The 22,850-nt window shown below is 40.0% G+C and overlaps 1 protein-coding gene and 1 long non-coding RNA gene across 5 annotated transcripts in view; both read right to left on the bottom strand.

Annotated features, from left to right (window-relative positions):
• Positions 1-22,850, bottom strand: part of MAPK14 (mitogen-activated protein kinase 14) — an 84,416-nt gene that overhangs the window by 24,183 nt on the left and 37,383 nt on the right. For 2 of the 4 annotated variants that reach the window (XM_019667465.1, XM_019667468.1), the window contains exons 4-9: positions 18,701-18,812; positions 18,027-18,056; positions 17,637-17,684; positions 16,308-16,422; positions 15,652-15,723; positions 4,952-5,031 (exon numbers count right to left, since the gene is read on the bottom strand). In XM_019667465.1, the coding sequence (XP_019523010.1) occupies positions 4,952-5,031; positions 15,652-15,723; positions 16,308-16,422; positions 17,637-17,684; positions 18,027-18,056; positions 18,701-18,812 (457 nt within the window). Of the gene's footprint in view, positions 1-892; positions 1,033-4,951; positions 5,032-15,651; positions 15,724-16,307; positions 16,423-17,636; positions 17,685-18,026; positions 18,057-18,700; positions 18,813-22,850 lie in introns of all 4 variants that reach the window. The other 2 variants (XM_019667466.1, XM_019667467.1) reach the window with 2 other exon arrangements.
• On the bottom strand, positions 7,052-10,096 carry LOC109395983 (uncharacterized). The gene is made up of 3 exons (XR_002126766.1): positions 8,826-10,096; positions 8,281-8,416; positions 7,052-7,287 (listed from the first exon to the last, which is right to left on the bottom strand). It is a non-coding gene; the product is annotated as an uncharacterized LOC109395983 (long non-coding RNA).

Raw genomic sequence — 22,850 nt, 5'->3', positions numbered from 1 at the left:
CAAAAGAGGACTTCCAGAACTGCTTCAGAAAGTGGCAAGAACGATGGGATAAGTGTGTTCAAAGCGAGGGGGAGTATTGTGAGGGGGGGTTAATGGCAATATGTCTTTTACTGTAACCATTTTTTAAAAATATTCACTGTATTGTTTGATCACACCTTGTAGATAAAAGGATGAAGGGAAAACAGGTAAAGAGAGACTTGTCTCATGCAGAGAACCAGCCATCCCTCTAATAAGTGAATATAAATAAGGCCACCTGAATATCGCTGAAGCAGAAACAAAGCTGCTGGAAACCAGGTCTCTGTGATGCCAACTAGGTTCCCAAAAAGATTGAGGGCACCTTAGGAAACAACACCCTAATCATCTCTGTTGATAAAATTAGAGCTAGATCAAGCAGTTAAGAATTAGTAAAAAAAAAAAGGTACCTAACCCTATGTAAGCATTCATATTTATTCTGTATTATTTGCATATTTTCTTTACATATAATACTTATTAGGATTGGATATTTTAGGGTGGTTTTTTTTTTAAAATGAAGAACCCTCTTTTGATCATTAAAAAAGTTGATGAATAGGAAAGCATGCTAATGGCCTTCTGTTAACTACACGTCCGGCTGGAAGTCACCAGATGGCAGCATACACTACCTGCAAGGCAGAGACCCTAGGAAAACATAAAACAGCTTCTTGAGCACTAAGTTTATAAAACCGAATATCAAAGTAACATCATTTGCTACGTACAAGTCTATCAATTATATTCTCAATCCAGAGGACTGGGTGACATTTTATCCCAAATGCCAACATCTCGCAAATAATAGCACACAGGCAGTGTTACCTCAGTGGACCTCAAGGCACATGCAAGCACTCAGTGACATTAAAAACCATGTTGGTTATACAGTGGCAATAAAATGAGCATGTGGCCTTCGGAAGGACATGTCCCTATGCAGTCTATTTGTTCTCACCTCATGGCTTGGCATCCTGTTAATGAGATAAGCAGGGGGTGTCCCCGTCAGACGCATTATCTGCTGAAGCTGGTTAATATCTTAGATGCCTAGTCAAGGGCATTGTTAAACACAGTGCAAAAAATCACTTTCAACTCAAGGTTTCAAAAGGCCAAAAGCTCCCCTCCCCCAAACAAACAGAAAACCCACTCCCCACCCGTCCTACCCACCCCAGGCCAGAACCCAAGGCTGCATGCTTCTGTGAAAGGCACGAGAGTTATTGGACATGTAACAGTGACTGGCCGTGCGGATGAGAAACTTTTTCTTTGGTTTTGGCATCATCTTTAACATTAATATTTCAGGCTCCCTTGAAACAGACTGCCCCCCTTGGTCCAGGATGCCAGCCAGAGAACTGTTTTCAAGGACTGATGGCTAAAACCTGTTTGTTTATGGGGTAAATGGAGACAATTCAGAAAAATTTGATGCAACTTTGGACAAAAGAATAGATCCAAAAGGTCCACTGAAGGAATAGGTTAAATTTTGGTGGCACAGGTTGTGGTGATTCTCCATGGCACCCCCCTGCAAATGTAAGACATAGGTGGGCGTGTGGGCTGATAAGGAACGCCAAGTTTCAGAAACATTAGTAGTGGTACGTTTAAAATACATGCCACAAACACACAGGTAAGTGAAGAAAGGGGAGATGAGGGAAGTTAGAAGCCAATGGCAAAGACAAAATACAAGCCTCAGGCTGCTGGCGGTACATGGCATGCCACAGTGATTCCTCCCACAGTCCAATAGGTCATCGGACTGACTGCGCCTCACCCACAGCTGGGACGGAGTCTGCAGAACACTCTGCAGCTATGACAAAGGCATGTGAGGTCCTCTCTATATACAAGGACCTATGTGAGCTGTACTGCAAACCTCTCTTTTAGCCGTCTCATCCATTTTAACACAATTCCCCCTCCTCCAAAATATTACGAGAACTGTTAGTTTATCATGCGCTCCTATTAAAGCAGAAGTGATGGGGTTTTTAAAATCCTCCCCACAATTCAATAACCCCTTTTTTCATATTCCCTTTCTTGCTAACTATTAACGCCCTCCCGCAGCTGCAGCAGTATCTTCAGTAAGCACCTCAGGCAAGTGGCTTCACTTCTTGGTGGCTTCCCTCAGTGATTTTTCCACTTTAGCTCATTCTCTGAACTCAAATTCCCCAGTGGTCAGATTACTAAAATTACAACTTCTAGGCCGGCCACTTGGAAGGAGCTGGGGCCGTGTGCGGTCCGTCTGCCTTTCAGGCCCCCTAAGCCAAAAGACAGGGGCTGCGTGTACCAACAGTGGTATGACGTTCTTACAACCAAGTTTAGATTTATAAACAATTACATAATGAACAGTACTTCACATGCCAAGAGAAATAAAAGGGGTCCGTAAGTAAACCAGCAGAATAGCAGCTGGGTTTTAAAATGTTAAAATCCTGCCACCTTTCTCTTCCTTCCTGTGAACAATACTCGGCCTGTACATTTTCTGTTTTTGTCTCCTCTAGTCAAATGGGCTATCACATCCCCTTCTTGTCAGGAAGTTAGGAAGAATACATTTCTAGAGAAAAATGTGAGAGTGAGTCAGTGAAAGGGCTTTTGCTTTCTTAACATGACTTTTTGTTCTTTCACTAATTAGTATAGGTACTGGGTCACCAACCGAAACAATTCCATCCCCTTAGCCATCCATCATGACCTGTTTATGCCCTTCTCACGGCGTAGCCTCACTTGCTCTCAGTCAGCCCACCCATAATTGCGTTCTCTGACTCAGAATGTCCTACTACTTATTGATTAAATTTCTACATAAATGATGCCATCACTACTTTGCTACTTTTCAGGAGTAATGAAAATCACTATTGCTTTTCTCTGTTTACTATATTCCTTCAGTAATAAATTTTCCTTTTAATTTTTAAAATCTTTAAACAATTTTACTCACCTGGCTTTGTTCTTTACATATCACGTGTTCCACACATCATGTGCTTTTAAGATAAACTGGTACTTGGACAGTATCACTAAAATCGAATTGATCTTGTCTGCCCTTTTGAATGTTTAAACTACTTTTACCCACTCACCATAACTATGTAGGCCAAAAAAACAAATCCCTTTCTTATTCCTATACTCAATACGACATTATTTGAGTAAGTTCTGTAGTCTGGTACTCAATTTTATCATGCCCAACTCTATATTAGGGCTCTGTAATATATAATGTGCTCTATTTCACATATGATAGATATCTCAATATCGGGTCAGGCACTTGGTGGTGTTTCTTTCTTAAAAATAAGTGATGGATTAATGATAAATACATACTATAAGACCCATACCTTTTAGTTTAGAAGTTCTCGTGACTTAACAGCACGTATCCATAGGGCAGATGGCTGAAAGTGGGAAGGGGACTGAGGCTGCTGGTAGCCATCCCCAGGCAGGAAATGAGCGTGCTATCTCAGTCTCATTAGCACTATTTATTATTCAACCCAACTCCTTCCCAACCCCACTCCCTGCCCTCATGTCCTCTCTATTAGCTAGTCTTTCTAAGCAAATGCATTGAAAACAAAAAGCACTACCCTCTCTAAGCATCTTCTCTTATCTTCTTTGATTCACTCCAATACAGCTTCTGCATTTCACAAAGCAAAAGAAAACACTCTTCCGGTTGACACTGTGGTCAAAAACTCGGACGATGACTTTTAAAACAGTGTGCAATCACAGGAGATTAACATTTCGATCATGTATCGGAACATGTGAGATCCGTGCTCAGCTCTGCCAAGTGACTCAGTGCACGACGCAGGCGAATCCCAGCCTTCCTGTGCTTTGGCTGCCAAAGTAAAATAGGGCTGGCACATTCTCTTACGTCCGTCAGTGTGGAAATTCATAAATACCCTGGGCTTTGTGGTCCTTTTAAGGAATGTACCAGACACACACCAGATGACAGTATTCTTTATTCTGACAGGGAGATGATGAACAGTTCAAACTCACCTGCTCCAGCCTGCCTCAAGCTACCCAGCAATCTTCCCAATTGGGCAAAGGGACCCCTTCCGTCAGAGATGCTGGGAGACTCCAGGAAGGCACCACTGACGCCTGGCTCTACAGCTCTTTTTTTCCCTTTTATCCAACTGACTAGCAGCAGGCAGAGGGGACAAGGGAGAAAGGCTTCCATGATTTGTTTCACGTCTCCTGCCCAAGAAAATGACTAACTGCAGGAAATCATAGCCCAAGGATGCCAGAGTGGCATTCCCATGGCTTCTCCGCCAATGTCTGCGCAGAGGCAGGAAAGCATGAGCGCCGACGTTTTTTCTCAGGTTATTCAAATTTGTAATTACAAAGGCAGGCTGTGGGAGGAAGGATTTACACCCCGGCTCCTGTGGACCTCAGGTATCAGGAGCAGGATGGAACCTCTGGTGGTCTGGAAACTGGGTAGAGAGACGCTCCTACTAGGAACTGACACTTCACACAGGAGGAGCAAGTTGTCTATTGTAAAACAATAAAAAGCAAGTAACTTCCAGAAAAGGGCAATAGTGTCCAGACAGTGCACATTTCATTCTTTTAGTGATAACGTTAGACTAATACAGGGTGAAGCTCATGCTCTGATAACAAACACTAATCAAAATGTGAAAAGAACCCTTGAGTACACGTGAAACTTCTGAGAAGAGGAAGTGGGGCTGGAGAATGGAGACATACATTTTCCATTCATCTCTTGGAATGAATTAGAATCTCAGATCTCATTTACTGGGATGTTACTGCCCAATACAAGCTTCCATGATCTAAGTACATACCAGGTAGACAGCAAATGAAACACACTCATGCATGTGACCGGGTGTGTGTGTGTGTGCATGCGTACAAACGTGTGCACACACACTTACACCTCCTCCTGGGAGTCAACACACACAGGGCACATGTGCTTAAAAACATATCCGGTTCAAAGGTCAGATTGATGGAAGGCAAGTGACAGAGGCACCCAACAGGGCAGATAATTACAATCAAAGCATCAACTCACAGACTCTGAGGAGATTTTCTTCAAAAGCTCAGCCCCTGGGGTTCCAACGAGTCTTAAAATGAGCTTCAACTGATCAATATCTAATGGTGGACTATAAAGGAAAATGTTGGGACAAAATAAAAATAAAAAACAAACACAACAAACAAAACAAAAACAAACAAACAAAATACCCCCTTAACAAAAATTAAAAACCCCAAAGCAAGCCAAAACGGTGAATTCATCTAGGCAGGGCTTCTGCAGGATAGTCACTTCAAGTAGAACCCGCTCCTCCTGTACAGAGTCGAAGTGCGACCACACACATATCAACTTGTATCCATTTTGTGCATCTGTCAACATCCCCTATTAGGAAAGCGAAGCGACTTTCGCTGCCACAGACGGCAGGGAAAAACACAGAGCTTCACACAGTCCCTGTGGCTCAGCCCACACCTCTCCTCACCTTCCACCAAAGCATCAGCAGCCAGCTAAGCAAAGGGCAATGGTAAGCAGGGTGCTACAGGTGAGAGAAGCAACAGAGCACAGGAGCTGGGCTGTACAGCTTAACTGTAAATACGCCCGAGGCTTGACGGCAGGGGCCTGTGAGGCTCCCAGGTCCTAACTAACCACGTGGATGTGTCCCCTGGAAAACCTCTCCCTCTGCACTGGCTACACAGGCAGAGAACTGTGAGTGACAGCCAGCAGAGGGCCCCACTCCACCGCTGCATCTGTAGGAACTGCAGCAGTGCCATAATAAAGCAGGACCTACGGGCTTTCAACCTCGTAAACACATTCACAAACCTCACGCACCCCAAAGGCTCTAAGTAATAGGGCACAGCGCCCACACCTTTACTCTGGTAACCAACTCTTCAGTGTATACTGAGAGTGTATGTGCACACAGTAACAGGAAGACCAAAACTTCCATTTGTTCTTACTGCTTTGAGCCTTGCCTAAAAAGGACACTAAAAGGGAGAGAAAAAACATCTTATAAAGTAGCTTTTAATAATCTCTGTGAAAATATGAATAGTTAATCCATGTCTATGCTGACATTTGAGTGGAAAGGAGGGGAGAATGACTACCTTCTAATCCCTGTCAAAAAACCTGTCAGGTTTTTGCATGATTAGATCCTTCTCAACTTCAGGTCTCAGCTTAAACGTCACCTCATCAGAGAGGCCTCCCCCAGCACTCCACATAAAGAAGCCCCCCACTACAGTTATTCTCTATCTCAACACACTGCTTGAAAACCTCATAGTGCTTATCACAACTGATAACTACTTTGCTTATTGCCTGTCACCTCTACTCTACTGATCTGTAGCCCGCTGAGGGCAGAAGCTACTCTGCGTGTTCACCACTTAACCCCAGGGCTTAGCATAACATCTGGCACATGATGGGCACTCAAAATATTTGAGGGGAAGGTCGAGTAGGATGGAAGGGAGGATGGCAGAAAATATTTCTTCTTATGCTTATACATACAAAGGCAATCCAGTGTAACTTAAAAATAACGGCCTCTGCAAGCCACAGTTGCCTAATATACAGGAATTACTTATGCAATAGTATCACTGGCATCTCGCCCTGTTTTCTCTTTTCTTACCGACATATGAAATTGGCTTACGTGGAAGAAAATTCTAGACAGGAGTCAGCAAACCCCAACCTGCTGCCTGTTCTGAAAATAAAGTTTTACTGGAACATAGCATGCCCATTCATTTATGTATTGTCGATGGCTGCCTTCACCCTACACAGCAGAGCTGAGTAGTTACAACAGAAACCATATGGTCCCCAAAGCCTAAAATATTTACTATCGGGCCCTTTAAGAAACCCCACCCTAGACCCAAATAACTTGTATTCTATAGAAAACAAGGATAAATAAAAATAAGTCCATTCATGTAAGTTATTTCTGAATTAAGAACAGAGAATTTTGTCATCTGCAAATGGCAAAAATCAATGTGTTCTGGAGGTTAAAATTTCAAAACTGATTTCTTAGTTCTGGTGTTGAGGAGAAAAAAATTGTAAAGCATACATTAACAGGGACAGAGCAAAGAGGAGGGTGGATACCATCTTGCTTTCAAACAATGAAAATAACTATTTTATAATAAAATTTTGTACAAGATCCTCTTTGCTCATTTAAAATAATTCAGTTTACAAACAGTTAGGTCAATCACACTCTTCAGAAATAAACTTAATTGGGTAGCTATCCTACAAGATAAAGGATATCACACATGAAAAAAAAAAAACTAGACTACTTCAACTCTCAAACAGATAGATTTACAATATGTGCATCAAAACTAACCTCTAATGTTGTGAAATTGGTACTCTTGTTTCAGAGACGTCTGACTACTGCAGATGAATCAAGTTTTATACTCCCTCTGAGGAAGAAAGAAGACTCTGGTGTGAGTTTCCCAACTGCCCCAACTTCACCCCAACATACTTGAAGAGTATAGCACTCCCACTAGTCACGGTAGCTCACTATGGCAGTGAGTTGGGGGTCCCCATGCTTCTGCCAGCATGAAATGATCTCAGGCCTGAAGAATCAAGCCCCAGTTCCTCAGCCTCACATCCAGGGCCTCCCTGACTTGGCATCAGGCTTCTTTTCTGACTCTGCCTCCAACTATTATTCCTTAATGCGCTCACTGCTTAAGCTCACAACAGATATTCCAAGCACTTCGAGGCTTCCAACTGCTTATTTATCCAAGTCATAGACAGGAATACCCTCCATTCTCCCCTTCTACCTAGCCTTTTCTCTTCTTATCTACTCTTCAAAGTCCTGCTTAAATGAGAACTCTGCCATGAAGTCTTCCTGGTTATCTTGAGTTTGAATTAATCTTAGTAATTTATTTATACCTCTATTACAGTATTTCTTTCTTTCTTTATTTTTTTTTAATCACTCGGTCTTGTTTCATAATCAGAGAGTGGACATTTGTTCAAGTAACTCCTGTAACTCACTTCCCACGAGTATGATCGTTCTGGTTTGGGTGGCAGGTACCATCTCATCCCCAGAAACTTCCACAGAGCTGCTCAGTCAATATTACCTTGACAAACTTTCTATAATATGCTTTTCAACTCAGCTCCACCTCTTTGCCTTGCTCTCAAGATCTAGAAAAACCCATACTCTGTGGAAAGTCTACCTATGAACTGCGTCATCTAATGTTGGGCCTAACAAGTTCTCACACACTCCATCTGAAGTGTTTACACCATAAAGGGTATACAAATATTGTGCCATGAGCGTGTAAGGGCTACAGAAAAGAAAGCTGGAAGAGCATGGCAGCCAATACTTACGAGATTAGTAAACACACAATGCCAAATAAAAATCTGCTTAATAGCTAAAAGCACTTGCATGAAGGAAGTCAAAGCATGCAAACCTCAGAAGACATCACCACAGGTTCTCCAAGAGCTGGCACATCCATTGACATACAGGTCAGGCTTCCAAGAGTACCAGCTACTGTAAGGCCACTACAATTTGTCCAGGTGGTTAAGGCCAGAAGGAGCTTCAAGTAGCTACACAGCAGAGCAAAGCAAAATTTACCATGTTATGACCATTAGTTATTTTCACAGCAAGCCATCCTTCCTAAGAGGTTTAACCCTTTTTTCCCCAAGACAGGTGTTATTTTTACCATACGTTTTAATTATAATGATCACAATGTCAAAATTTAAATCGTAAATTTCCTGATTTTTCCTAAAACAAGGACTTAGGCCTAAGATTACTCTTTCGACTAGGTCCTTTGTAACAAAAGTAAAAGGAAGTTGGAATGCAGAGCTGAAGAAAAAAGGCTAAGGGTAATGGGGGTAAGGAGAGGGAAAGTGAGAGGGATGTTTTAGTCGCGTCTAAGAATTCTAGGCAATTTTTAGAAAACCTCCACAGGTCGAGGAGTTGAAGGTGAATAAAAGGACAAGTATCAGGACCTACCTGCGAATACTGCTGCTTCTGAGCAGCAGTTTTCAATTAAAAAAAAACAAAAACAAAAAACAATCCTCATGGGGCAAAGCCAGAACACTGATCTCTGGAGGGCAGGAGATCCTCCTGGTGACAGAAAGGACGGACCAGAATGAGCCTTCGCCTACTAGCTTCTCTTCTTGGTCATCAAAGTAGCTGTTTGCACTGTCACACAAAGAAAATTTCTTAAGGTACTCTAGGTTGGTGGGCAAAACTGAGAATTCTAGCCATTCCTGGGAAGATATATTTTCAAATTAGAGAAGGAAAGGCAACCTAATAAAATATTTTTCTTCTTCAACCTTTATTAGGACACTTGTCTTCAGTGTCTAAAGTACGACTGATTTTAAAAAATGAGGGAATATTTGAAACCAATGTCTGGAAGTGAGGGGTAGATGTGACAGGAAGGGGCCCAGCAGAAGTTTTAGCTTTCCTGGTAATGCTTTATCCCAGGATCTGGGTCATATGAACATAGGTGCTCATTTATTATTCTTTGTCTTTATTATGTCTGAAGTATTTCAGAAGGTGTTTGAAAAAAATCAAAAGATTAAATGAATACAGTAGAATTAAAAAGCAAATTTAGTGCACTAAGAGAATTCATATGGAGGAGGGCCAAGTGGACTGTAACTCAACAGCCCGATTTATGTTCTCCGTAATGTCTTAAGGGTACCATTGTTATTAAAATGAAAGGAAGAAAAAGTTTTACACATGAAGGAAATTCATATGATTACTTAGGAAAGGAAAACAACAGTAAACCACGGCTGTGATCTCTGGACGAGAAAACAGTATTTGATGTGTAACAGGGCTATGAAACTCATTTTCTTTCTTCCATAGGTTGCAGACTGTTTAGCGTTAGGAATAACATTTTCTAATCGGCTCACTCTTTTAAAAAATCAGTGGTTTTTGAAATAAGTTAGCACTGTACCTGTCAGCTGTGTCCACTTGATATACCTAGTCAACTAGGCTTATAAGGAAAGGCTTCATTCTTTAAAAAAAAAAAATTACAACACTATTTTGAGCTAGTTGGAAGGGTTCTGCAAAGTCACAGACAAGAGTAATTTCTAACCTAACATTATATATTTAGCTTTAAGACAAAAATTAGTATTTCTTATATTTTTAGAGGAACTCCAGGGATTATTAACAACCAATAACAAAAGAATCTCTCAAGAAAAAGACTAATCACAAAAAATAAGAAAAGGTAAAATAGGAAGACTTGCAGAGACTTAAAAGTGCACCATCCGATATAATATCAGTAATCACAGGTGATTAAATTTAAATGTAATCTAAATAAAGTCTAACGAAATTTAAAATGCAGACCAGATAAAAAGACTCATAAAACAATGAATGGAAGGAAACTTCCCTGACATTATAAAAGGCATTTATGAAAAACACACAGCTAAAATCATACTCAGTGGTGAAAGACTAAAAGCTTTGTCTCTAAAGTAAGAACAAGACAAGAATGCCCACTGCTATTCAGAATAACACTGTACTGGAAGTTCTTGCCAGAACAATTACACAAAAGGAAAAAAATTAAAGCATCTAAATTGGAATGGAAGAAGTAAAACTATCTCTATTCATAGATGACATGATCCTATACATAGAAAATACTGAACAATCTACAAGAAAGCTACTAGAGCTAATAAACAAATTGAGCAAAGTTGCAGGGTACAGGAGCAATGCACAAAAATCATTTGTGTTCCTACACACCAACAACGAACAAACCAAAAAAGAAATAAACAATTCCATGTGCAATCACATCTGAAAGAATAAAATACCTAAGAATAAATTTAACGGAGGAGGTAAAAGACTTCTCCACTGAGAATTAGAAAACATTGTTGAAAGAAATTAAAGAAGACATAAGTAAATGGAAAGACATCTCCTTTTCCTGGATAGGAACACTTTATAGTGTTAAGATGTGACTATTACCCAAAGTGATCCAAAAATTCAATGTCATCTCTATCAAAATTCCAACAGTCTTTTTTGCAGAAATGGAAAAGCAGGACCTCACATTCATTATGGAATTACAAGGGAGCCCAAAGAACCAAAAAAAATCTTGAAAATAAGAACAAGGACTCACACTTCCTGACTTCAAAACTTACTATAAAGCTACAGTAATCAAAACAGTGTGGTGCTGCTATTAGAATAAATATCAAGACCAAGGAGACAGGCCTGACCTTTGCCAGGAGTGCCAAGCCCACTCAACAGGGAAAGGATTGTCTCTTCAACAAATGATGCTGGGACAACCAGATTTGCACTTGCAAAAGAATAAAATTGGACCCCTAACCTCACATCATATAAAAAAATTAACTCAAAATGGATTAAAGACCTAAGTGTAAGAGATAAACCCATAAAACTCTTAGTAGAAAACAGTAAATCTTCATGACCTTAAATTTGGTAATACATTTTTAGATGATACCAAAAGCAGGAGCAACAAAAGAAAAAAACAGATAAACTGGAATTCATCAAAATTAAAACTTTTGCACATCAGAGGACATTATGAAGAAAGTGAATAGACAGCCCACAGAATGGGAGAAAATATTTGCAAATCATATATCTAATGAAGGTTTAGCATCCAGAATAAACAAAGAACTCCTAAAACTCAACAACAAAAAGACACTCTATTAAAATATGGGTAGAAGACTTGATATATATTTCTTGAAAAAGATATACACAAAAATGGTCAGGAAAAGATGCTCAACATTATTAGTCATTAGGAAAATACAAATCAAAACAACATAGAGATACCACTTTATACCTACTAGAATGGTTATAATAAGGAAGGAAGGAAGGAAGGAAGGAAGGAAGGAAGGAAGGAAGGAAGGAAGGAAGGAAGGAAGGAAGGAAGGAAGGGGGGAGGGAGGAAGGGAGGGTGGGAAATGGGAAGGGAAGGGAGAAGGGAGGGGTAGGTAGGGAAGGGGAGGGGGATAGGGGACGGGAGGCAAAAGAAAAGAACAAGTATTGGTGAAGATGTGGAGAAACTGTTCCTATATCACTGATTGGCATGTAAAATGGCACAGCTGCTGTAGAAAACAGTTTGGCAGCTTCTAAAAAAGCTAAACACAGAATTACTATATGACCCCCCAATTCCACTCCTAGATATGTACCCAAAAGAACTGAAAGTGGGGACTCAAACAGATACTTGTATGCCAATGTTCATTGCAGCACTATTCACAATTGCCAAAAAGGTGAAAACCACCCACGTGGCTATGAACAGATGAATGGATAAACAAAATGTTTTATATATATATATGTAACAGAATAGTATTCGACCATAAAAAAGAATGTATTTCTGATACATGCTAGAACATGGATGAAAAAGCAAATACAGAGATGGAAAGTAGAAGAGAGGTAACCAGAGGCTGTGGGAGGGAAGAATGGGTAGTTTCTGTTTGGGATGATGAAATGTTTTGGAAATACTTATACATGGGGGTGACAGTTCCACAATTTTGTGAATATAATTAGCATCACTGGATTGCATACTTAAAGAATGGCTTAAATGGCAAATTTTATGTTAATACAGTTTACCACAAAAATATTTTTAATTCAGTTCCTATGTTTCACTAGCCATATTTTAAGTGCTTAGTAGCCACATGTGGCCAGTGGCTACCAACCACCATTTGTTTAGCACAGATCAAAAACATTTGTAACTCCACAGCAAGTTCTATTACCTAGCTCTTATCCAGAAGCTAAAACCACCAGTTCCAAATGCAAGATGATTAATAAATGAGCTGAACAGGGAGAAAATTGTGCATTCAAATAAAGAGTATGCTCTAGATGTGACCTCAACATTCTGCTGTGCTTAGAAACCAGTAGCTACATGCCTTTCTTTAATAAGCAGTAGCTGCATGCCTTTCCGAGCAAAGGAAAAAGAGTGTGTGGGCCAGCACGTTCTCCAAAGGTTTAAGAAGAGGAGTTCTAGGGCCGGCCAAGTGGCGTGTTGGTTAACAGCTGGCTTGGGACGCCAGAGGGCCCCGGTTCAGATCCCACATATGAGGGCCAGTGACACTGCCCTCTACACCTAAGATGCTGAACAACAGCTCAACCTGGAACTGGGCTGCCGTGAGTCGCCGGCGAAGGCGTAGGCTGCAGCCCCTGTGGCAGTGGGTTGCCATGGGCTACGTTATGTAGCCAGCAGCCAGCGTGAGCGGCCAGCAGCTGCAGTGAGCGGCTGTCCAGAAGCCGGCGACTGATCTGCCTCACCCGGGAAGAGCCCAATGATGGTGCCAACTTGGGCCAGTGAAGCAACGTCCTCCACAACTAGACTGAAGAACAAAATGACAGCAACTTGTCTGTTCTCCTCCCCCCAATTCCCCAGCGCTGTTCCCATCCCCCCAATTCCCCAATAAAAAAATCTAAAAAAAAAAAAAAGAAAAAAAAGAAAATTCACCTGGGTTAAACTCTAGTCGTACTCAACGCCAGCTCACACAAGCATCAACTGGGGACTTAAATATACCAAGCTCTACGCTCTGACCACAGCAACTAAAGCTGAGCCGCTGGGGTGGCGCCTAGGCATCTGGAGTTTTTAAAAGCTCCCCAAAGTGTTCTGGTGCACAATGAGAGTAAAGACCCACTACGCTAGAATATAAGTGATTGCACACTTCAGGTAAGCAGAAATAATAGAAAGCACTTTCCTTTCTCTTTGTCGGGCAACCAAAGTTATATCCACAGAGATGGTAACTGACAAGATGGGAGTTAATGTGTGTTACAAATATAAATCCTCTGAATTTGACTTTTATGATCCGGGAGAACATCTGTCTGAAAATGAGCCAAGTAGGCAAGAAACAGTGTACTACTAAAATGAGAATTTTGAAATGAATTCTCATGTATTATCCTCTAGTAAAAAGCTTAATGCTAGGTTTTCTAGCTAAAGCTCACAGAAGGAGAAGAAGTAGGCATAAAGGGAAGACTTCTCACAGGTTGCAAGTTAGCACTCTAAAAGGGTCCAGCCATCAGGGAGCAGGCAGCCGTCTGAGGTGGGCCCACAGGGCGCTGGCACGACTGCTTTAAAAACTTTCTACCAGTAGCCTGCCAAGCGGATCCATCTTTAACTCCCAGTCACAAAATTTAAATAAAACTGAAAGTTATCCTTTAAAGATTCCTAGGTAGATAACAAAGTGGGCAGATGAAGGGAGAAACGGTTTTCCAAAGATTATGAAGGAAGATGATGGTTAACAATTCCTGTTCTAAGTACTTCCCAGATAGTATCTCATAACCACCTTGTGAGGGATGTACTGTGATCAGTATTTATAGTTAAGGAAACCAAGAGGCAGAGCTGAGGAAAGTTGTTCAAAGCCACACAGCTGCAAGGAATGAGCTACTAGGATCTAACCCCAGAAAGGCTGACTGCAGAGCGCGGACCCTTACCCAGGACGCTCGATTGCCCGGCTCTCTCCACCACTTTGTGTGTCTATGTAGGTATGAGAGTCCATGACTAACTGAAGGTAGATGGAGGTACAGATAGAAAGAAGAGGAAGGGAAGAGGGGAACAGAGGACAGCATTAGAGCAGTGTGCTCGGGAAGACCAACTAAAAAGGATGGGACTCTGAGGTACACACCTGAGGAAAAGGAGAATTACAAATTTTCCCTAATGCTCTTAGCATAGACTGTAATGTACATACACAATTTCTAGGAAACTGATGTGAACTGAATGAAGCAACGGCCAAAGGAAAAACACAAGGTACTGAACTAACTTCAAACCTGGAGATGAGGAGCGATAAAGTGAGCAAAGTAGAGGGAGGCCGACAATATTCAGAGGGAAATGAACAGCTTTACCTGAGGGAAGAGCTTTCGCAGTTTGTTAGGAAAGCACATTTTCTCCGAAGAAGACAGAATATGTGGATAGACAGACAACATGAGCATCAGTCACCACAGAAGCACATCCCAAACTGGAAGCAAGGAAAACGACGCTCTGGTTTACAAAGCAGTGAGTCTGCTGAGGCGAGGGGCAAAAGCAGCTCTTAGGTGTCAGCACGACAGGGCACAGGTAACTGCAGCACCTTTACAAGCCCAGCCAAACCCACTAAAGGCTAGTCGGTGGGTTTTACAAAAATCCTCAAACCTAGTTCTAGAAATATGATTTCAACGTTCTTTCTCACCTAAATATCTTCACTGAGTGGAACTGACCACATTTTGAATGGTATTATTACTAAATCGTGAGACAGGCATGCAGCAGCTAGGAAAGGGGGTAAAATAAATGGACATGATGAGTCATAGACTAGACCATAAAGCTGGACGTAAATTAAGGTTTGGCTATAATCTGGGATACAAATAAAGTTGTACTGGAAAAAAAAGGCACACGACAGGGTAACCTTATCATTTCTTGCTTTTATTATTTGTTACTAAAAACACAAAACAAGAGTTAGCGGGTATATTATTACCAAATATAGCCTTTTTAATATGTAAACCGAACATACAAAAAAGATACCCCTGGTTTATAAATGGGTATCTTGTGCTCAGTAAGTGTTTGTACAAGCCGACTAAACCAGCCATTGAGATCTAGAGCTTCTCATGAATATGCTCAGGTTGCAGAATATTAATAAGAAAGTCACTGCAAAAAGATGACATATGAAAGCTTGAAAGAGTTTTCCAGCTTATGAGGATTTTTCCAACTCACAAAAGTAAACTGATGCCTTTTTCTTGGCAAGGCAAGATACTCAGCAAGAGGGCAGATCTCATTACGCATATCTGGACTATAAAGGTCAGTAATTGAGAAATGTTCCCTAGAGACAGGTAAAAGTAATATACTTCTATGGACACTGGAATACAGTTAAGAAACAAGAATCCAAAACCTTTTAAAGGATACGGTCTGTGCCAGGAAACAATGTTCTTCCAGTCAACAGCTCCGCCATTATGCATCCCACTGACCAAATATCAACTGGCAAAATTAAAGAGAAATAAAAGTGCATACAGTGTCACTATTATCATACCTGGCCACAGATGAAACTATAACTAGGGGGGAAATAGTCAAATTCACATTTAACACATCTGAGGTTCAACAATCATACTCATTTTTACAGAAATAAATAAACTTATTAAGACCTTCCCCCTACTGAAGGACTTCATAGGTGGGATAAGTCAAAACATAATTAAGGCAAGAGAAATGAGCTATTCACAAAGGGGCAAAAGTTTCTTATTGGTAGAAATTGTGGATTCTCCCAACTGATACTGAGAGGCTAATCTTATGAACCCATTGTCTTCGGGTACAGAAGTACTCAGAGAATGAGCTGAAAACCTAAATACATAAAAATCCAATTGCTAAATCACACAGTCTGAAAGCTGTGTATTAAACCCCACTTTCTCTCTCTGAGCAACTGAAATGTTTTCTATTTGTGGACTTTAAAATGATCATTGAGGAAAGAAAAGATGGTTCCTCCCACTCCCACCATCTCTGCTTCTGAGAACCCCGCATACACCCAGCATCGTACTAACATGGCCCTAAATAACCAATGCAGGCAATACCTGTCTGGTTGTAATGCATCCAGTTCAGCATGATCTCAGGAGCCCGGTACCACCTAGTGGCTACGTAGCCTGTCATTTCATCATCTGTGTGTCGAGCCAGGCCAAAATCCAAGATCTAAGGGAGAGAAGGGAAATCAGGCACTGAGAGAGTCAAAGTCCTGAGACGTATAAAGCAGGAGGGAACTCTAGTGCCTTACAAAAAGGGAGGACAATATGGTACCTTCATAAACGTATTTCCTGGTCCGTGCTTAGAACGCATGGTAAACACAGCAAATACTTTAAAAAATGAAATTACAAAATGCGAAACAAGAATGCCACTCCTGGGTATTTACCCAAGAGCAATGAAGACGAGTGTCATACTAAAGCTTGCACATGAATATTCATAGCAGCTTTAACAGCTCCAAACTATTGGGTTGTCGGAAATGTCACGATGCAGTTTTGCAACGAAAAACAAAAAATATGTCATGACTTTTCTGACAACCCAATAGAATTGAGGCGAATGTCTATTAATAGATGGACTACCACATTGTGGTATATTCCTACAATGGATAATGCTCAGCAATAAAAAGGAATGAACAACAGATACAGATCTCAAACATACTATACTAAGTAAAAGTCAGACACACACACAAAAATACTGTATGAGTCCACTTGTACGCAACTCCAGAAAAGACATCTATTCTACAGGGTCAGAAAGCAGACCAGTGGTTGTCTGTAGCCAGGATTAGGGGTGGGGGTGGGGACTGGCCAGGAAGGAACACAGGGGAACTTTCTGAAGTGATGGAAATATTTCCTTATCCTAACAGTGGTGGTGGTTACATGCATACATGAATTTGTCAAATGTATACTTAAAAGGATGCATTTTATTGTATGTAAATTGTTTCAAAAACATTGAGTAAAAAATGAAATGAAACAAAAAAATTTTCAGAACTGCTTGCTCTTCACAGACAATCGATCTCTTATTTGAATTATTTTGAATGAGTAGATTAATGCCATTTTTCCTTAGGAACCTATTTAATCTAATAATTATCTCTTCAGGATTGCTTACTTGATATTCAGACTATAATTTTCCTTTATTACAACTAATACATTAATTTTCTAATTTAACTTTTAGAATAAAAAACAAGATACTTGATGCCACCTTCGATGTCACTTAAAACAAAAGTTCAGTAAGTCTATGGTTTAAATTTTAGAGTCTGACATTCCTAAGGACAATATGAATTTTTATCGGTCATGGCTTATAAGCCATTCCCTATACAAATCTGCCTGGTTAATCAAACATACAATTACAAGGTGAAACAAACAATTACCACTATCTCTTCATCTTACCTTCAGCTCACAGTCTTCATTCACGGCTAGATTACTAGGTTTTAGGTCCTAGGAAGCAAGTACACAGAGGACAGGATGAACTCTAGGATGCATGGAAAATTCACTGCTTACAGGTAATGATGAAGATCTAAACATAAAAGTAAGACTTCACCCAGCTAAAAACAATCCCCATTCTGTAGTCACTGTTAGTCCTAATTAGCTTTAAATAGGTAACAATTCTGTATCTTCTTTCTTTAATCAGTTGAAACCTTGAGCAAAGTTGCAATCAATCAATATTTCAATAACTAAAGTAAGCTCAGATTAGGACCTTGGCTAAATGCCAGCCCCCTCCCCCACTACCTCACACACCCCAGTTCCCCCAAATAATTTAATAAAAAACACAATACATACCCTGTGAATTATGTCGGCTGAATGTATATACTGTGAAATAGAAAAAAAGTCAGTTAAATGAAAAGTTATCTCCAACCTCCTTATATGACTTAATTTCATGAATCAATAAGAACTGCTACTATTAACAATGGGATTAGAAATTAGAACAAGTAGTTACTTGTCTGTCCATTTATCATAACTATGATGTCCATACCATCAACTTTAATCATAGAGCTGAAGTCTGAGTGAAACAGAGCTTCCAATCTATTTTCTAGTTGGTTCTCTGGAGCTCAATAAGGACTCAAAGCTGCTAAATGTCAAAGGTGGTTTAATTTAAAAACACCGTTTATCTGCTCCCCCACAAGTAAATTAGCCTCCTTGAGGATGCTTTCAAAGTTTCCACATGACATGGATCAGATATTAGATTATATCAAGAAATTATTATTACTGTTTAGATGTAATAATAGAGTCCTACGGGTGGAATGATACGATGTCTAGACTTGCCTTAAAATAATCTAGGACTTGGGGAATACAAAAGAAACAAGACTGGCCGTGTGTTGGTCATTGTGAGCACTGAGTAAACACAGAGGCTCATTATACTATGATTATACTAGTGATTTTGTGGGTGTTTGCAAGGGAGAGAAGGGGATAGAAAATTTTCATTCCTAAAAAATTATTACTAATACTGTCTATACCTTGAGACCTCGGAGAATTTGGTAGATAAGGAATTGAACGTGGTCATCCGTAAGCTTCTGACATTTCACAATGTTGTTCAGGTCTGCCCCCATGAGATGGGTCACCAGATACCTAGAATAATAGAGAGTTACATAATAAGCCAGAACTCTCAAGAAAGTTCTTATCTTCATGAGCCTTTTAAAAGTTTTTCAGAAAAGGAACACCCAATGAGTCCCACAGTGACAGCTAAAGCTTAATAACTACTTGTGGGGGCTTATTTTCAACACCACTATTCTAACTTTATCACCTGTCATCCATTTTTCTAAAAATCTTATACTCATTCCTACTTGACATATCTTTTCCTAGGTTCTCTAAAGAAAAAGAGCATAAATGTGAACTAGAAAGATATGTGTTAATATCAGTTTTCTTTTTTCTTTTTAAAAGATCTATTTTTTTATTTTTTTTATTGGGGAATTGGGGGGATGAGAACAGTGCTGGGGAATTGGGGGGAAGGGGAACAGACAAGCTGCTGTCATTTTTTTTATTCTTCAGTCTAGTTGTGGAGGACGTTGCTTCACTGGCCCCAGTTGGCACCATCACTGCGCACCTCCCGGGCAAGGCAGATCAGTCGCCAGCTTCTGGACGGCCACTCACCACGGCTGCTGGCCACTCACGCTGGCTGCTGGCTACATATGGTAGCCCATGGTAACCCACTGCCACAGGGGCTGCAGCCTACGCCGTCGCCGCCAGTGACTCACGGCAGCCCAGCTCCAGGTTGAGCTGTTGTTCAGCATCTTAGCTGTGGAGGGTAGTGTCACTGGCCCTCATATGTGGGATCCGAACCGGGGCCCTCCGTCGTCCCAAGCCAGCTCCCAACCATCGCGCCACTCGGCCGGCCCAATATCAGTTTTCTTTAAAAATGTTACTATTGCATGAGAAATATACAGTGTAACTAAATGCATGGCCATAATAAAGTATCTTGCATTTTTAAAACCACCATTATATTTTCATCTCATTATAAACCTTCCAAGTTGTAAGTTCTAAAATAGGAGCGTCTTTAAATTTTCAAATTATAAATCTCCTTTTTCAGGAATGACTCGTTCAAGGGTATTTGTTCATTGATAGTATTCCTGCATTTACTTTAAAGGAAGGAGGAACACATTTTATCTGTAAGCAGGATGAGGCATTCCAGAACTTCTCACAGGTGTGGTGCTGGCAATTAACCCTATTTTTACATGGTAAGATTAGGGAATGATTACATTCAAGTCCAACAGGTTCATCACAGATATCCCAGACGCAATGCCTTACCCACCCATTACTGTATCACACAGGTGTGGGAACATAAAAACCACATCAGAACTAAAGAGGCTGAATTTCTAAAAATTAGGTTAGGTTTCACTTACTGAGTAAGAATCTTTATCCATTCCTGAGGCTGAGTAATAATGTGTATCACTGCGGCTAGAGAGAATGCTGATTTCATTTTAGTTCTGTTTTTTGTGTTTTTTAAAAAACAATAATTTGGAGGGAAAGAGACCAGGACAGTAAATTTAAATCTACTATAATGTATTATATGAATAAATATATGTCTCACCTCTCTTTACACACACACACACACACACACACACACACACAATTTATCAATTTCTTTCCTCAAACAAGAACTGAATTTTTTTCTGTTTCATAATTTTCCCATTGGGCTGCTATGGTTGGTTCCCGATTTCGCTAAGATCAATAGTACAATAGTTAGCATAGATGCATCCTTAAAGTAAAATTTTAGCATTTCATATTTTTAAAACTTGCATGTTTACATTGCCTTGAGGAAAGTGTGGACTCTAATTGGAATTTGAAGTGTAAATTGGACTTTTTGAAATGTTTTCAGAAACGTAGTTCTGATTTAAGAGATGTTCCGAGCTCAATATAACACAACCAAAGGCAGGTCGTGCTTATTCTGGGCCAAGCACTATTCATTATGTCCATGGCTCATGTACTCTTCCTCACAACTCGGTGAGGTAGTCCCATTAGCATTCTCATTTCATTGATGAGGAAACAGAGATAGAAAAAGGATACATAACTTGCTCAAGGTTAAAAGAGTGGTAATGTCAGGGGATGAAACCAAACCTGTTTGATCTCAGAGGCTGTGATGTTAATCACAGCACATATTTCTCCAACCAAATTCTTCCAGTTGATACAAAATTTAAGTCGAGAGAATGAGCTTTTTAAAAAGTTTTATAAATGTCACAATAATCAAAGCAGCAATATCTCTAGGTAATTTCCTTACCAATTCTCAATATTTACTATCAAAGTTAATGTTTAACTAATGAAGAAAGGTGGCAAAACAGCAATCCCCCAAATTGACACATAATCTGACAAATATGAAAAAGTGTGAATAACTGGGTAATATGTTGAAATCAGGACTTCCCCAAGAAAATCTGGGCTAATGGCTGCCATATCCATAATACAAATTAAGACAAATTGCAAGGCTCAGGCTGAGCAAGAGAGAGAGAACCCAGTATCTGTCTTATAAGATTGCTTTGGAAATAATTACATTTTATGACATCAAGTAGTAAAAGGATTATTCTCTCAACTTTAAAAAATAATTTTAAGGAGAAAAGGTAAATAGAAACATTGTTTTGGATGATTCTAACTAAAATCTATCTTAATTTGTTTTGAAATAAAACCTAAAAATCTCAACTCTCTAACATGTCTGTGCTAGTTCACAACAATGTTAGGCAGTATTATTAATGCAACCATAGCCATTTCAAGTATAACTATTGTGTTTCGATGGATACTTGTGACAAGAAATCCTACACAGCCAGAGGCCCATGGACTGCCCAACTCGAGAGGGAACATGCTTTTAGATAAAATATTCCACCACTGTGTAATTCCCCTCAACTCCCTTCCCATCAGGGACCATATCCACTTTATCACTAAAATTTCCAGATGGAGGGTAAGGCTGTCAAAACATTACATAAATATACAAGATTAACCAGTCTATATAGCAATTATAACTATCAAGCATTGCTGCTAGGCTACAATTAAATCAACTGGAAAGCATTATTCCTGGCAGAAGTATCTTGCAGGGACCAACTAAATCACTATATATTGTTTCCAGGAAGCTCAAAGACCAATCCATGACAACCAATTGTCAAATTCCAGCTCCTCACACATAGAAAGGTTTCCAAATAAATCTTTCAACAGCGGACAAAAGCCAGCATCGTGTAAAGTTACTGAATGCTTATGGAAGACATGCCAACTTTTAGAAGCAGTGAAGAGGCAGTGGGAGGAAAATATAGATGAGCACATTTTACACAGAATTTCTACAGTACTTGTCTGTGGAAAGAAAATTTAATTACATCTTTGTAAAGACATGGCTACTATTGTCAGTGTTCATAACACCTCAAGTAAATTAATGAAGGTTTGACTTGAGAACAGTTGGAAAGCTATCTATATATCTAGTTCTCCCATCTTTAAAGAAAGGAATTAAATAAGTAGGTCTTTATTAGGCTAATGGCTGAAAAGATGGTTTCATGACCTGATACAGATCTTGTTTCTCACTTTTCTTGTGAAGAACTATTTAATCAAACTATAAATGGCATACATCACCATTTTTCAAAGTGACTCATATGTGAAAAGTACTGCGGCAGCAGCAGCCAACAGTAGGTGGTGCTCAGTGCTGCAGACAGCGCTGGTTCTAGAGCTTCATCTATTCAGCACTTGTTGGATAACATCCAGCTGTCAAGATTCCTACCCTACCACTGTTTTTTTAAAAGCCTAATAGTCACAAAGAACCTGTATAGGAAAAAAAAAATCTCTTCTATAGCTATAGATTGGCATCTCTCCTACTGTCAGCCCTATTTGATAAGGCAATTATCAAAAGGCAAAAACATTTCCATATTTAAAGAAAGTATTTAAAATAATCACAGCAGTTGACGATTTGTAACCACAAGCCTCTGAAATACATCCATTCAGTGATCCTTGGGCCTTACTACTGTCTATTCTCAACACAGTAGAGTGATTCTTTAAAAATAAAAATCAGATCATGTCACTCCTCTCATCAAAAGGCAAAAATCCCTTGGGCCGGCCGAGTGGCTCAGTTGGTTAAGAGCTCGCTCAAGGGTTTGAACTCTGAGCAACAGCAGTTCGAGTCCGGCCCGAGCTGAGCTGCCGCTG

Source organism: Hipposideros armiger, unplaced genomic scaffold (assembly GCF_001890085.2).
Source record: "Hipposideros armiger isolate ML-2016 unplaced genomic scaffold, ASM189008v1 scaffold_497, whole genome shotgun sequence".
In the NCBI taxonomy this organism is placed as follows: Eukaryota; Metazoa; Chordata; class Mammalia; order Chiroptera; family Hipposideridae; genus Hipposideros; species Hipposideros armiger.
The sequence above is the reverse complement of the archived record's forward strand: the minus strand, read 5'-3'. Positions and strand labels throughout refer to the sequence as shown.